Here is a 14,862-nt window from a genome sequence, read left to right on the forward strand (position 1 = left end):
CACCCTCACCACCACCACCACCATGCATTATTAATCTCTCTGTCACACTGTGTCGTAGGAAGTAACATGCCAGGTAATGTTTTTTCCCCATGATGTGCAAGGCATGTAAGAAAATAGAAATGGAGGGTCATTGTTGGAATGCTTTTGATCATAAATCTGTTCGATGAGAACAAACCCAAGGATATAACACACCGATTACTACTACTGCCATGTGGAGGCCCAATGGCCCAGTGGTTAGGGCAGCGGACTTGCAGTCATAAGATCGCGGTTTCGATTCCCAGACCGGACGTTGTGAGTGTTTATTGAGCGAAAACACCTAAAGCTCCATGAGGCTCCGGCAGGGGATGGTGGCGAACCCTGCTGTACTCTTTCACCACATCTTTCTCTCACTCTTACTTCCTGTTTCTGTTGTGCCTGTAATTCAAAGGGGCCAGCCTTGTCACACTCTGTGTCACGCTGAATATCCCCGAGAACTACGTTAAAGGTACACGTGTCTGTGGAGTGCTCAGCCACTTGCACGTTAATTTCACGAGCAAGCTGTTCCGTTGATCGGATTGACTGGAACCCTCGACGACGTAAGCTACGGAGTGCCAACAAACTACTGCCACCACCACCACCACCATACCCCTACCCTATCTATTTCAACATGGTTTGTGCTGCTGGATGCCCTTTCTCACACCAACCCCTTCACAACATGTGCTAGGTGCTTCTCTTTTTTTTTCCGGGTTTTTTTTTTCCATGCCACTGGTACCAGTATAGTTGCCATGAAGCTTAGAAGACTATGAAACCCAACGTAATGGCTGGAACACCTTTGTGCTAAGGGCTGAGGGTTAAGGTATCGGTGAAAGGTTTAGAGCAGATGGCGTAGTTAGTTTGTTGCTGTTGAAGCTAAACGGTTACTCACATTTAGAGGAGACAGTGAAAATAAATCAAATGGGGCCGCAAGAGATCTTCCACGACCACTGCATACACATGTATGTGTACTGTGATGATGATATTAATGACTTGTAGGGATGCAGTATTTTGTTGTGCGACTCTTATCTCCTGATATAATAATGAGCGTAGTGTTTTTATATATTTGTATATATCTATAATAATAAATGCCAAAACGAATTTCTGTGTCAGTGTGTCACACTTTGACCCCCCCCCCCCACTATTCAAAGATACTTCTACTCCTCTTGTTGGGGTGAGAGTAATAAGAGGCGTAGGAACGGTGAGGGTGGTAGTAGAGTGACAGTTGAGATGGTAAAGGGGTGATAGTAATAGTATGAGCTATAGTTGTGATAAAGGTGGAGGCGATGGTGGTGGTGGTAGCCGAGGCGGTCAAGCATGACAGTGATAGTAAAGGATGTGAAAGACAGTGGTGATGGTGGTGGAGGAGGAAGGCAGCAAAGTCAAAGGTGTTGATGGTGGTGACATCAAAAGTCTGAATGGTGGGTGTGGTGGCAATGATTGAAAACGGTCAACAGAAAAAGAGAAAAAGAAAGAGGTTAGACAGAAAAAAACTAATTGTACTGACCACTGAATGGGAAGACAAAAAATATTGTCTACCATGAAGCTTTCCAATAAGTTCCAAGTGGACATATATCACTGTTTTGATAAAAATTGTTCATTGCCTGAAAAATATTGGTCAAGTTTAATAAAATTTAATATGTACTCAATACATGAAGTGTCATTATTGGGCTCAAGGCCCAATGAAGAGCCCTCCACAGGAGCTAGCTTAAAAGCCACCCAATATATATATATATATATATATATATATATATATATATATATTTGTCCAAAATAACGGAGTAGGAGATCAAAAATGAAAAAAGGGTAACAGGCATATATGCCATATTTCAAGAGATTTTGCCCCTTCATTAGCACCTATCTCATCCCTTAATCATCCACCAGCATAATCGTTACCAGCATTGCCTTCTAGCACTTGTGCTGGTGGCACATTAGTAAATCATTCGAGCGAGGTCGTTGCCAGTGCCGCTAGACTGGCTCCCTTTGAGTGTGGCCGTTGCCAGTACCGTGTGACTGGCCCTCGTGCCGGTGGCACATAAAAGCACCCACTACACTCTCGGAGTGGTTGGTGTTAGGAAGGGCATCCAGCTGTAGAAACTCTGCCAGATCAGATTGGAGCCTGGTGCAGCCTTCTTGCTTGCTAGTCCTCACTCAAATCGTCCACCCCATGCTAGCATGGAAAGCGGACGTTAAACGATGATGATGATGATGAACACATTGCTTAAATAATAGCCACTAAATACAGTGGTGTAACATCATTGGATCTTCCACATCACCTGTCTCAGATGTCTTGGCATAAAATGGCAAGACATTGAGGTAATCCCCTGTGTTAATCTACCCAGTTAATCCACCAGTGGTTCTCAACCTGGGTCCATAAGGCACTTAGTGGGGGTCCACATAAGATTTTGTTGTTGAAATTTATGTGCAATAAATTGCTTATATTTCTATAATACACAAAATGCTCAGAATAGAGGCAAAGGGCAATCAACTCTCTGCAAGGGCATGCAAACCTGCAAAATCAATAGGGTTCCTGCGGCTGAGTGACGTAGGCAGGCTAGGAAGAGCAGTGCCATCAAATCCCCAACTACCACCATTATTCTGTTTCTAAACTGCCAGCAGCATTGGAAAGCTTTCTTTCAAATGTAAATAAAGTGGAAGTGTACAAAAATAAGCATTATTTTCCATCTTAGTTTTGTTTCATTTTGAAAAATAGAAATTCATTTAACAGTTTATTAATTGGATATATTTTGAATTAGCTACATATGGCGGGGGGGGGGGGGGGGGCACCAAAATCTTTTTTAAGTGTTTGGGGCCTGTATGGGTCTTCATCCAGAAAACCGTGTAGACGTGGTTCGACCTGATCAGTCACTAAATGCACCCACAAAATTCAACCCCAACCCCTTCAAGCACCTTCTTACCCTCACAAACGAACATGACTATATTCTTTTCTTTCTTTTCCCCTTTTTTTTTTCACATTCAGCTGGAAATGATGAAGCATTCAGTAAAATTGAATACTCCTTACTCGAGGAAATCACAAATAACTTTGATGATTGTAGTTTATCCGATGGTGGTCGCCTATTGGGCAGCGGCGGCTTTGGTTCCGTCTATCTTGGTAAGTTTATGCTTGCTTGGAATTTCTTAATCTTTATGTCCTTAGGGCATGGAACTTAGGGCAGTTTGGCTTTTACTATGGCTCCAAGCAGACCAATGCTTTGTGAATGAATTTAGTTGATGGAAACTGTAGGAAGCCCATCATATGTGTGTGTGTGCGTTTTTCTGTCTGTGTTTCTTAACCCTTTAGCATTTAAACCAGCCATATCTAGCCCAAATATTCTGCCTGGTTTATGTTTAAACTGACCAGATCCACCTTCTTACACCTACACGACAATGTTATTCTAAAAATATATAATAACATCATTGAAATCTCAAAAGCTACCAGATAATGCATGATCAATTCAAGACAATGTGAATTAATTAGCATTATATTTGACAAATAAATCAGAATGCTAAAGGGTTAAACATATATATATATATATATATATATATAGACATACATACATGTACACACACACACATACATGTATATATACACATACATATATATGCATACCTACATATATACATACATATATATATGCATGTATATATGTATACATACATGCATATATATAAATATACAGGGATTAGCATTGAGTTGCTTCTCCAACATACTGAAATGTGTGCCATAAATATCGCCATCCGTTTAGAGAAAAATTTGTAGTTTAGAATCAGTAGTTCTTTGACTGCTATTTCTAAATTTTCAGTATGTTGGAGAAGCAACTCAATGCTAATCCCTGTATATTTATGATGATAAATGGTTTTACCGATAAAGGTTTTTTTCATACTGAACTACTTGGCAAAATTGTTAATTATTAATTCTATTATTAATTGACGATTCTCTGCCCTTATTCTTGTATATTCTTGCATATATATATATATATATATATATATACACACACACACACACACACACACACACACACACACACACACACACACACACACACACAAACACACACACACACACGTATATGTATATATGTGTATGTATTTTGTGTCTCTTTGTCTTGCAAACATATAATAATTGTAAATGAGAGTTACTGTCATACAAGCAGTGTCCATTCATTTCCAATATTCTGTGGAAAATATGTCTGACCCTAGGGAAATATTCACTTGCTTGGAAACTGGTGAGGGCTGGCCACAGGAAGGGTATCCAGCTGTAGAAAAGTCTGTGTCAACAAATTTCATCCAACCCATGCAAGCATGGAAAAGGGGATGTTGAATAATGATGATGATGGTGATGTGTGACTTTTATTTTTATTTTTCTAGGAATTGAAGGTAAAGAACATGTAGCTGTGAAACGACTATATGATACAACTAACGATCTCGTTAAACAGTTTGAAACAGAATTAAATGTACTTAAAAAGTATGATTTTCTTTTTCTTTTGTTCTTTTATTTTATTTTTTAATTCTTTCCTTTCATTTCCCAACATCCTCCATTTTATTTATTTCGTGCATGTGTGTGTCTCTATGTGTGTGTGTTTCATATTCGACTGCCTTCCGTATCTTGTTGTACATGTAGCCCCATTTATCACTGATTCGTCCACCACTGATCTAGAATAACACTGTTCACTCAATTGCAAACCATGTTAGCCTTATCACAGATTGGTCAGTTATAACACGGGTCGGCAGTCAGACGGAGATTCTGCTTGCACCGCAAAAATTCTTTCCAGCAACTTCCTACAGTACTCAGCTACCCAGAATGCACAAACTGTTGCGCTGCGAGGCTGTGTAAATTCTTACACAAATTTACATAATTATACACATCAGTATATGGGATCAGTGAACAGAAAACAATGGCCCTTCCTGTATTCCCAACTGCAGCAGCTCCCAACTTCTGTTGCACTACAGAATGGTTTTATGCCAGACATTTTCGCCACAGACCAGAGCATCATGCACATAACAAAACACAAAGAGCATAATAGAGAATTTGATTATTACATATACCTCTCTTAGCTTTTAGATCCTCCAGTACTGTCCATACAACTGGCAAAAAACTTTCTCTACACATCCCAGTTGCTTACCTTCCTCCTGGCTTCACTGAGACCAATTTCCAGTGCTGTTGTATCATCCTGGAACATACTGCACCCCATCTTCCTTGGTCTTCCTCTTGGTCTTTTGCCTCCTTCCAGTGTCCACTCCATCATGATGTTAGCATGTCTCTCCTGCAATAATCAAAGCACATGGCCAGTAAACCGTATCTGCCTTGGTCACTATGTCCTGCAAACTTCCCAATGCCTGCTATTTTTGTCACCTCTTCGTTTCTCATTCCGTCCTGGTAAAACATGTCCAAGATTGAACTTGCAAAACTGCTCCACAGGCTGCGATAATCAATAGAATAGGAATGAAATTTAAAGATATATGCTTTCTGTGCAGCCTTGTACCAAATCATTCATGGCCTAGCGGTCAGAGACCCCTATTCTGCAGGATCATCTTTATCATGATGACAATCATCATCATCACCTCTTAACGTCCCCTCTTTCATGCTAGTTTGGGTTGAACGATTCAGCAAGGACAGACAAGCCTGAGGGCTGCCCCCAGATTGTATGTCTGCTTTAGTGTGGAGTCTACAGCTGGAAGACTACAATGATTAATAGGAGACTGATAACTGAGTCCTCTGTAAGTTAGGTGACAATCATTTCGCTTACTAAGTGCATGGAGACAATTCATTTATCAATGTGTCTCTTTTGGAACCATACCCCTGTGATAAACGAGGATACTTGTATAATTTTAAAAAATAAATAAATTGATTTTTCCCTTTCCTATTTTTGTTATGTTTTTGGACATTTTAACTTCTACCTCCATCTTTTTTTTTTTTTGCTTGTTTATATATATATTTTTTTTAATCTTTTACTTATTTGTTCAATGAAACCCTTTCAAGGTGGGGCCTCAGCATGGCTGCAGACCAATGACTGAAACAATTAAAAGATAAACCTATATATATAGATGCAGGCATGGCTGTGTGGTAAGAAGCTTGCTTCCCAACCACATGGTTCAGAGTTCAGTCCCATTGTGTGACACCTCAGGTTGACCAAAGCTTTGTGAGTGAACAGAAACTGACCGAAGCCTTGTGCTAGACAGAAACTGAAAGGAGCTGCTTGTACATACATGTATGTATGTTTGCATGTGTGTGTGGCTTTGTGTTTTGCATTTATCCCAGATCACCACTTGACAACCAGTGCTGGTGTGTTTATGTCCCTGTAATTCAACAATTTGACAGAAGAGACCATTAGAGCAAGTACCAGGCTTTATTTAAAAAAAAAAAGCAAACTTCTGGGGTCCATCCATTCAACTAAAAATTCTTTAAGGCAGTAACCCCAGCATGGCCGCTGTCTAATAACTGGAACAAATAAAAAGTAAAATGATAGATGATGTGTGTGTGTGTGTGTGTGATTGTATTTGGTAGGTTAAAATGTAAACAAAAGTAATTTATATTAATATGTATAATTATTATTTGTTTGCTTTTTTTCTTTTTTTTTTTCTTCTTTTCTAGATTTCATCATGAAAATTTACTTCCTCTCTTAGGTTATTGTTGCCAACCAAAACTCTGTATTATCTGTGAATATATGGCAAATGGGTCTGTGGAAGATAGATTAGCACGAAAGGTGAGCATCGAAGCTGACTTGCTTTCTTTCACACAAAGGTTTTTTTTTTCTCTTCAGTCTCACCCATTTTTGAGAGGTGTCATTAATTTCTTTATCTATTTATATTTTTGGCTGAGTACCGCCTGACTGGCCTTCGTAGGATTTTCGAGCGAGATCGTTGCCAGTGCCCCTGGACTGGCTCTTGTGTAGGTGGCACATAAAATACACCATTTTGATCATGGCCGTTGCCAGTACCGCCTGACTGGCCTTCGTAGGATTTTCGAGCGAGATCGTTGCCAGTGCCCCTGGACTGGCTCTTGTGCGAGTGGCACATAAAATGCACCATCTTGAGCGTGGCCGTTGCCAGTACCACCTGACTGGCCTTCGTGCGAGTGAATACATAAAAGCACCCACTACACTCTCTGAGTGGTTGGCATTAGGAAGGGCATCCAGCTGTAGAAACTCTGCCAGATCAGATTGGAGTCTGGTGTTGTCATCCGGTTTCACCAGTCCTCAGTCAAATCGTCCAACCCATGCTAGCCTGGAAAGCGGACGTTAAACGATGATGATGATGATGAAGGAAGAAGGATTTGTGATCCTTGATGATGTTCTTTATTACAGGAGGGACTTTGAGGCTGGCAGGGGTACAAAGAGTGGGGGGGGGGGGTTCTTAGGCAGCAAAATATTGAGTTGACTTTCAGTTAAAGGAGCTGTCTCATTGTACAGCACCTCGGGCAGGTCTCCTCTACTATAGCCCTAGGCTGGCCAAAGCTTGGTCAGTGGATTTCATAGATGGAAATGACAAAACCATTATGTGTGTGTATGTATATATATATATATATATATATATATATATATATATATATATATATATATATATTATATACTTGGAAAAGGATGCGTGGCATTCGATCATATAATAATATAAATATATGCATATATCCATACATATATGTACATACATATAGATGTAGGTATGTACATATATGTATGGATATATGCGTATATTTATATATTATTTTATATATATATATATATATATATATATATATATATATCCTCTGTATAGTGAAGTGCATGGCCTAGTGGTTAGGCTGTCACACTCCAGATAGCTAGATCGTGGGTTCGATTCTCAGACCGAGTGGCACGTTGTGTTCTTATGCAAAACACTTCATTTCACGTTGCTCCAGTCCCCATTTCGACCAGGACGGGGTGACCAGCAGGATGCCATCAGTTGAAGGCTAAAACAATGCAAAAAGTGCATTGTGACCAGTGATGTGTAACAGTATCTGATAGTCTAGTTGATCATATGGTCAAGTGATACCCTCTGTACCACTTTGCTTATTTTGAACCACCAGTGTACCCCGAAGGTATGTCCCAATGCATTTCCACCACCATCTCTCTTTCTCCCCTTCCTCTCTCTCTCTCTCTCTTTTCTCTCCTTTCTTTTCCAACTTGGAATTAGCCATGCATCTCCTCTCCAACCAGACACCTATCTCTAACTCTCTTTTATACTTTTAACTTGTCAACAACTAGCACAAGTCCAATTCTCATTCTTTGCCTTCGTAAAAAGCACCCAGCACACTCTGTAAAGTGATTGGCATTAGGAAGGACATCCAGCCATGAAAAAAAAACATGCTAAAGTACAACATTAAAGCTTCGTGCGGTCTCCTGTTGAATCATCCAGCCATGCCAACGTGGAAAGCAGTCACTAAATGATGATGATAATTACGACGTGTATATATGTATGTCGAAATTGTGATGGCACCTGTGCCCAGCGTTGCCTTCCTGGCACGTGTAAAGTCATTCAAGCGAGATCGTTGCCAGTGCCACTGGACTGGCTCCTGTGCAGGTGGCACGTAAAATACACCATTTTGAGTGTGGCCGTTGCCAGTACCGCCTGACCGGCCCTTGTGCCGGTGGCATATAAAAGCAACCACTACACTCTCTGAGTGGTTGGCGTTAGCAAGGGCATCCAGCTGTAGAAACTCTGCCAGATCAGATTGGAGCCTGGTGTAGCCACCTGGTTTCACCAGTCCTCAGTCAAATCGTCCAACCCATGCTAGCATGGAAGGTGGACGTTAAACGACGATGATGATGATGTGTGCTTGCATCTTTTCTGGATATCACATGATAGTTGGAATAATAATAATTTTTTTTTCCAAATTGGTGAGAAGCCAAAAATATGGAGGGGGGGTGTTAGTCAATTATATCGACCTCCCCCCCCCCACTACCTAACTGGTACTTTATTTTATCGACCCCAGAGAGATGAAAGGTGGAACATAGCGTGGAGAACCTGTGAAAATGTTATTTAGCATTTTGTCCAATGCGCTGATTGGCTGGGTCTTCTGCAACACCGTCACCTAGGAAAATACAATATCTGGCGAAATAGAAGGTAGAAGACGAGGCATGGACTGGGATGAGAATATCAGAATGTATTAAAGAGAGGCCATAACCAAAACAGGTGGAAAAGATTTATAAAAAGGGGGGAAAAAGCCCCTTTTTATCTCTAGTAGCAGAAATGCTACGCAAAACAACTTTGACATTGTATGTCTTCGTTTCTCAATGCCATGGAAGAAACAGAAGTAAGGGAAATTAATTCTTCCTTCACTATTGAACCAGCAAGTGGGTCTTTTTAACTAGTTTTGAATAAACTTTAAACCTGCAAGTTAAGTCTTTTTAAGTATGTGTTTGTTTTTAATTTTTAGGAAGCACTTTAGTCTTTTTAACTAAATTTTAACAAGTTCTTTGCACCAGCAAGTTTTTATCTATTTCTGTTTTGCCTTTACGATCTTATTTCCAATGAACTACACTGCCTGTACATTTTAGTTCATTTTGAAAATGATCAAGAATTTGGGTGAGGTGGGGACTGATAGAATAATTACTGTTTGGATTAGTAATTAACGAAAATTCCTCGCATACACAGAGCCATTTTAAGTTTAAACTTCTTATCACATAATAAGAATTTAAAATTTATAATGGCTGTGTGGTAAGAAGGGATTTGTAGTTTGTCTGCTTTCCTATTCACTAAAACTTTGGTTTTTGCTAGGTTAACTCTAAGGCCCTTTAATTCTAGACTTTGCTTCCATACCTAAAACTTCTTCTAGTTTTGGTTAATACAAATAAAACTATAGTTGGGGTATACCCCCACCCCACTTACTCTACCTCGCTGTACTTGAAGTACCCCACAACACACCCTCTGATTAAATCCATATTTTTCACCACTACTTGTTGTCTCTCTACAGGATCAGACCAAACCGCTTAGGGTTGACCAGCGCCTTGTGATAGCCAAAGGAACGGCACGTGGTATAAATTATCTTAACAGTAACAAAGTCGTCCACAGAGACATTAAAAGGTTTGTCTTCGTTACTTTTCGTTTGATTAATGTGCGGTGTATGTAGGTGTGTGTGTGTGATAATCAAAGGTGCACACCAGGCATTTCATGTCGTTAACATTCTGAGTTCAAATTCCTCCAAAGTCAATTTTGCCTATCATCCTTTTGGGGTTGAGCACCGGGTTTGATGTTGTTGACTTATCCCCTCCCCTGAATTTGCTGGCCTTGTGCCAAAATTTGAAATCATCATCATTATTATTATTATTATTATTATTATTATTTAAGTATCCACTGCTTTTCATGACATTAAATTTGTAAATCTTTGTAAATTAAAATAAAAAGATGATTTTATTGTGTTTTTTCTCATTTCAGTGCAAATGTCCTTCTCGATAGAGACTTTATCCCTAAAGTTGGGGATTTTGCTACAGCCCGGCCTGGCCCTATGGGAAACAACACAACAACAGTATCAACAGCTATTGTTATGGGAACATCAGCTTATCAAGCACCTGAAGCTCGTTTGCACGATATTTCTGCAAAATTAGATTCTTTTGGTTTCGGTGTGGTAAGTAGTGATCTTTTGTCTTGTTTCTTCATTGATCTCGGTGGAACTTGGAAACGTTCCAAGAACTCATCCTTAAGCTCAGGCATGGCCATGTGGTTAAGTTGTTTGTTTTCCAGCCACATGGCTCTGAGTTCAATCCTACTGGCAATTATTTTGTACTATAAGCCCCTGGCTGACCAAAGCTTTATGAGTAGATTTGAAAGAAGGAAACTGAAAGAAACCCGTTGTGTGTGTGTGTAAGATCATAAGATCGTGGTTTCAATTCCTGGACTGGGTGATGTGTTCTTGAGCAAAACACTTCACTTCACGTTGTTCCAGTCCACTCAGCTGTAGAAATGAATTCAGCATGGAGAGGGACGGGCTCTGTTAGGCTTTCTCACTTTAGATATACTGCATGACTGCAGCACCCCAATGATCCCCAAGGGGTTAAGGGACTTGTGAATATATACAGTAGAAAACACTAGCCCATCCATGTACCATGTAGTGAGACTGAACTCAAAACCAATTGATTGGCAAGCAAACTTCTTATTCACACAGCCTCGTCTGTGTCTATTGTAATAGCAGCTAAATATATTCTTTATTGACCCTGAACAGATAAAAGGCACAGTTGGGATTTGAACTCAAATGTAAAGAAAATCAACTAAACAATCCCTGTGAAACGTTTTCTTCAATAGTTCATAGAATCTATTTACAATTTCTTAAGTGATTCTAAATTGTATAATGTTATAATTCGGAATTACCTCCCCTTAGATATGTCTGTTGGTGGTTTCTTTTTCTTTCTCTACCCCCTCCCGCCGCCTCCAATAGTTGTTACCTCTAAGTCTTAATTTAATTCCCTTCTCTTATTTCTGACGAAAAAAATTGAATGAAAGTAATTCTCAGTCGTTGATTCTACCAAGAGAAAGAAATGGTAGAGCCTGTACCAGCAAAAATAATCTTGCAGTCACGTCTTTTTGTTTTCTTTATGTTCCAAGTTAAAGTTGACATTCACTTTCCTGGGTTAATAAAATGAATTTCTTTTAAGTAATGGTACGATATAATCCCTTATGCCATCTCCGAAAACTTGTACTTTTATTCTTGTAGAGGGTTTTGTTGTTTTTTTTTACTCTTACTGTTTCTGTCTCTATGCCTTCACCACCAACTGCATACACACATTCTATGTAAGCTGCCTTCGTAATGTCTCCATTTGGCACCCATGGCAAATAAATGCCACCACCACCATCATCTTCGGCAGTGGATTAACAGATTCGTTACTGTCTCAGACAAAATGTTTTACCGTACTTGCTTTGGCTCTCTACATTCTGAGTTCAAATCCTGCTGAGGTCAACTTTACCTTTCATTTTCATGGTGTCAGTAAAATGAAGTATCAGACAATGTCATCTTTTAGCATCATCTCTTAACAAAATGCTCAGCCACGGCTAAATCAGAAACCATTATTATTAGTAGTAGTATTAGTATTCTATCAAGGTCGGTCAACTTTGCCTTTCGTCCTTTTGGGGTCGATTAAATAAGTGTCAGTTGGGTACTGGGGTCAGTGAAATCGACAAACTTGCTCCCATAAAATTTCAGGCCTTGTGTCTATAGTAGAAAGGATTATTATTATTATTATTATTATGGCAGTGAATTGATAGGATTATGCAAGTGTCAGATAAAATGAATTATGGTATAATAATAATAATGGTTTCAAATTTTGCCTCAAGGACAGCAATTTTGGGAGAGGGGACTAGTCGATTACATCGATCCCAGTATTTTACTGGTACTTAATTCATCGGCCCTCAAAAGGATGAAAGGCAAACATTTCACCCAACATGCTAACGAATCGCCCCGCTTGCTGCCTTAATAACAATAATAATATTATTGTAAAAATAATAATTATTATTATTATGGCAGTGAACTGGCAGACTTGTTAGCATGCCACCTTAATAATAATAATAATAATAATAATAATAATAATAAAAAAAATAATAATAATTTTTCCTGTCTTTTAGAATGTGTGGAATCGTTATTTATTTTCTTTCTTTTTAAAATATTTTTCTATTATTTGTAGATTCTTCTAGAATTATTGACCAGTTTGCCTGCCTTTGACATGAACCGAGAAGATCGAGATTTGGTAATTAATATAATTTATTTACATTTCTTGAGACCCAGTCTCTGTGACTGACAGAGAAATCTTCTCCAATCCCATCAACTCCATTTGATAGGTTGTTGCTGGTTTGCAGTAGAATAACACTCCCAGAACATCCAGTAGTTGTTCTGTCAAAGCTAATCCATTTCTTTGAATCTGAACATCTCATTATACCCTTAAACTTTTTGATACCAAGCTGCCTAAGTCTGCCTCTAGTTTTATGATGCAAATTCCCTATTTTAAAAGGATCTAAATTAAAACCTCCCATTAAAATTTCATACTAATTTGTTTCAAATATCACTTTAACAAGGACAAAATTATCTTGCTAAATTATTTGTTTGTCTTAAGAATAGGGGGTGGTAGGAGACTACTAAGTAGCATTGATCTGTTTAACCTGTTGGATGCCATCATTTAGCATCCATTTGTCCATGCTGGCATGGGTTGGACGGTTTGACTAGGCTGGTGAGCTGAAGGGCTGCACCAAACTCCAGCATGGTTTCTACGGCTGGCTGCCCTTCCTAATGCCAACCACTGAAACTTTATTTCAACAGAAATATGAAAACCAAAGGTTTAAAGTAATTTAAGTTAAAACCTTCTTTAAAATTACGGAGATGTACTTGCATAGCAAGTGACCTGATCTGAGATCATGTGCTAAAACAAAAACAATTGCATTGTGGAAGGTGTTTATAAGACATTTAAAACCACACAAAAACCGTTAGATTCATTTCAACATTGAAATTTAATTTGCCAAAATATTTTCAAAAATATTTTGGCAAATTAGATTTCAATGTTGAAGTGAATCTAACGGTTTTTGTGTGTTTTTAAATGGCTTATAAACACATTCCACGCTGCAATTGTTGTTGCCTTCTATAAAACTTTTATATTAATTCATGTTTCAAACACCAGCGTAATAGTGACAGACTTATTGTACTACATTCTTTGTTATTTTCAAAATTAAATTATGCAAAGACAGTGTATGGGAACACATTGGTTAGAATGCTGTAAAATAAAATCTTCACTCAAAATTTCATGTTTATGTTCTAAACACCAAATTAATAATGACAAAATTACTTTACTGAATTCATTATTTTCGAAATTAATTGAAAGAAGGCTGAGTATCTCAACAAAAATAAGATAGAAACTTACTTTCTTACTTCAACTCTGTGTGTGTGTCTGTTCTTTTTTTGTCTGCATGTCTTGACATCATTGTAAAATGGTTGTTGCTGTCATACAGGCAGTATCAATCACACACACACACACACACACACATGATTGGCTTCATTCAGTTTCCATCAACCAAATCCACTTGCAAGGCTTTGGTCGGCCTGGAGCCTTAAAGAAGACACTTGCTCAAGGTGCCACATAGTGGGACTGAACCCAGAACCATGCGGTTGAGATGCAAGCTTCTTACTCCACAACAACATCCAAATCTCCTGGAAATAAACAACATCCCTAATCCATTCCTCTTACCTTAACCCACTCCTTATACTCTGTTCCACTCCACTTTAATCCACTCCACTTTAATCCACTTCTCTTACAATGATCCTTCATCTGAAATTTATTCTCTCTCACTGTAATCTTCCATATTGACTTTCTGTTTGTCTTCAACACTTTTTTCCCAGAAATCTCATATATTAGAGAACTTTGAAGAGACAGATTTCAATGGTTGTGTTGACCAGGAAGCTGGCCGATGGTCACTTGCCTTGGTGTCCAGTATTTACCAAATAGCAATGGAATGCCTACAGGAAAGAAAGAAAAAACGAGTTACTGTTGGAGAGGTAATGTCATTCAATAATGTTTAATCTCACACACACACACACACACACACACACATCCATCAATCTATCTCTGTTTCTCTCTCTTGGTCAGTTCACATTACTCTGTAAGAAGCATAGGTCAAGTGTCCTGGTTTCTCTGACATATTATATACATTCCTCCCTGGATGGGATGCCAGTCTGTTGCAGGATTATTCACTTTTACCAGATGAGTGCACTGAAGCAGCATGAGATGAAGTGATTTGCTCAAGAACACGATGCATCGCCTAGTTCAGGAATTGAAACCACAATCTTACAATCATGAATCCAACACCTTAACCACTAAGCCATGTGCCTCCACGTTTACACACACACACACGTTCTTATCACAC

At 38.9% G+C, this 14,862-nt stretch overlaps 1 protein-coding gene across 4 annotated transcripts in view; it reads left to right on the forward strand.

Annotated features, from left to right (window-relative positions):
• The window catches only part of LOC106876412 (interleukin-1 receptor-associated kinase 4), a 71,636-nt gene extending 56,845 nt beyond the window's left edge, over nt 1–14,791 (forward strand). For 3 of the 4 annotated variants that reach the window (XM_089341984.1, XM_089341986.1, XM_089341985.1), the window contains 7 exons: nt 2,993–3,124; nt 4,381–4,477; nt 6,605–6,716; nt 9,941–10,050; nt 10,402–10,591; nt 12,639–12,701; nt 14,339–14,533. In XM_089341984.1, the coding sequence (XP_089198110.1) occupies nt 2,993–3,124; nt 4,381–4,477; nt 6,605–6,716; nt 9,941–10,050; nt 10,402–10,591; nt 12,639–12,701; nt 14,339–14,518 (884 nt within the window). In that variant the 3' untranslated portion in view covers nt 14,519–14,533. Of the gene's footprint in view, nt 1–2,992; nt 3,125–4,380; nt 4,478–6,604; nt 6,717–9,940; nt 10,051–10,401; nt 10,592–12,638; nt 12,702–14,338 lie in introns of all 4 variants that reach the window. The other variant, XM_089341987.1, reaches the window with a different exon arrangement.
• The last annotated feature ends 71 nt before the right edge of the window (nt 14,792–14,862 follow it).

This window comes from Octopus bimaculoides, chromosome 25, assembly GCF_046866305.1.
Source record: "Octopus bimaculoides isolate indiv1 chromosome 25, ASM4686630v1, whole genome shotgun sequence".
Classification (NCBI taxonomy): Eukaryota; Metazoa; Mollusca; class Cephalopoda; order Octopoda; family Octopodidae; genus Octopus; species Octopus bimaculoides.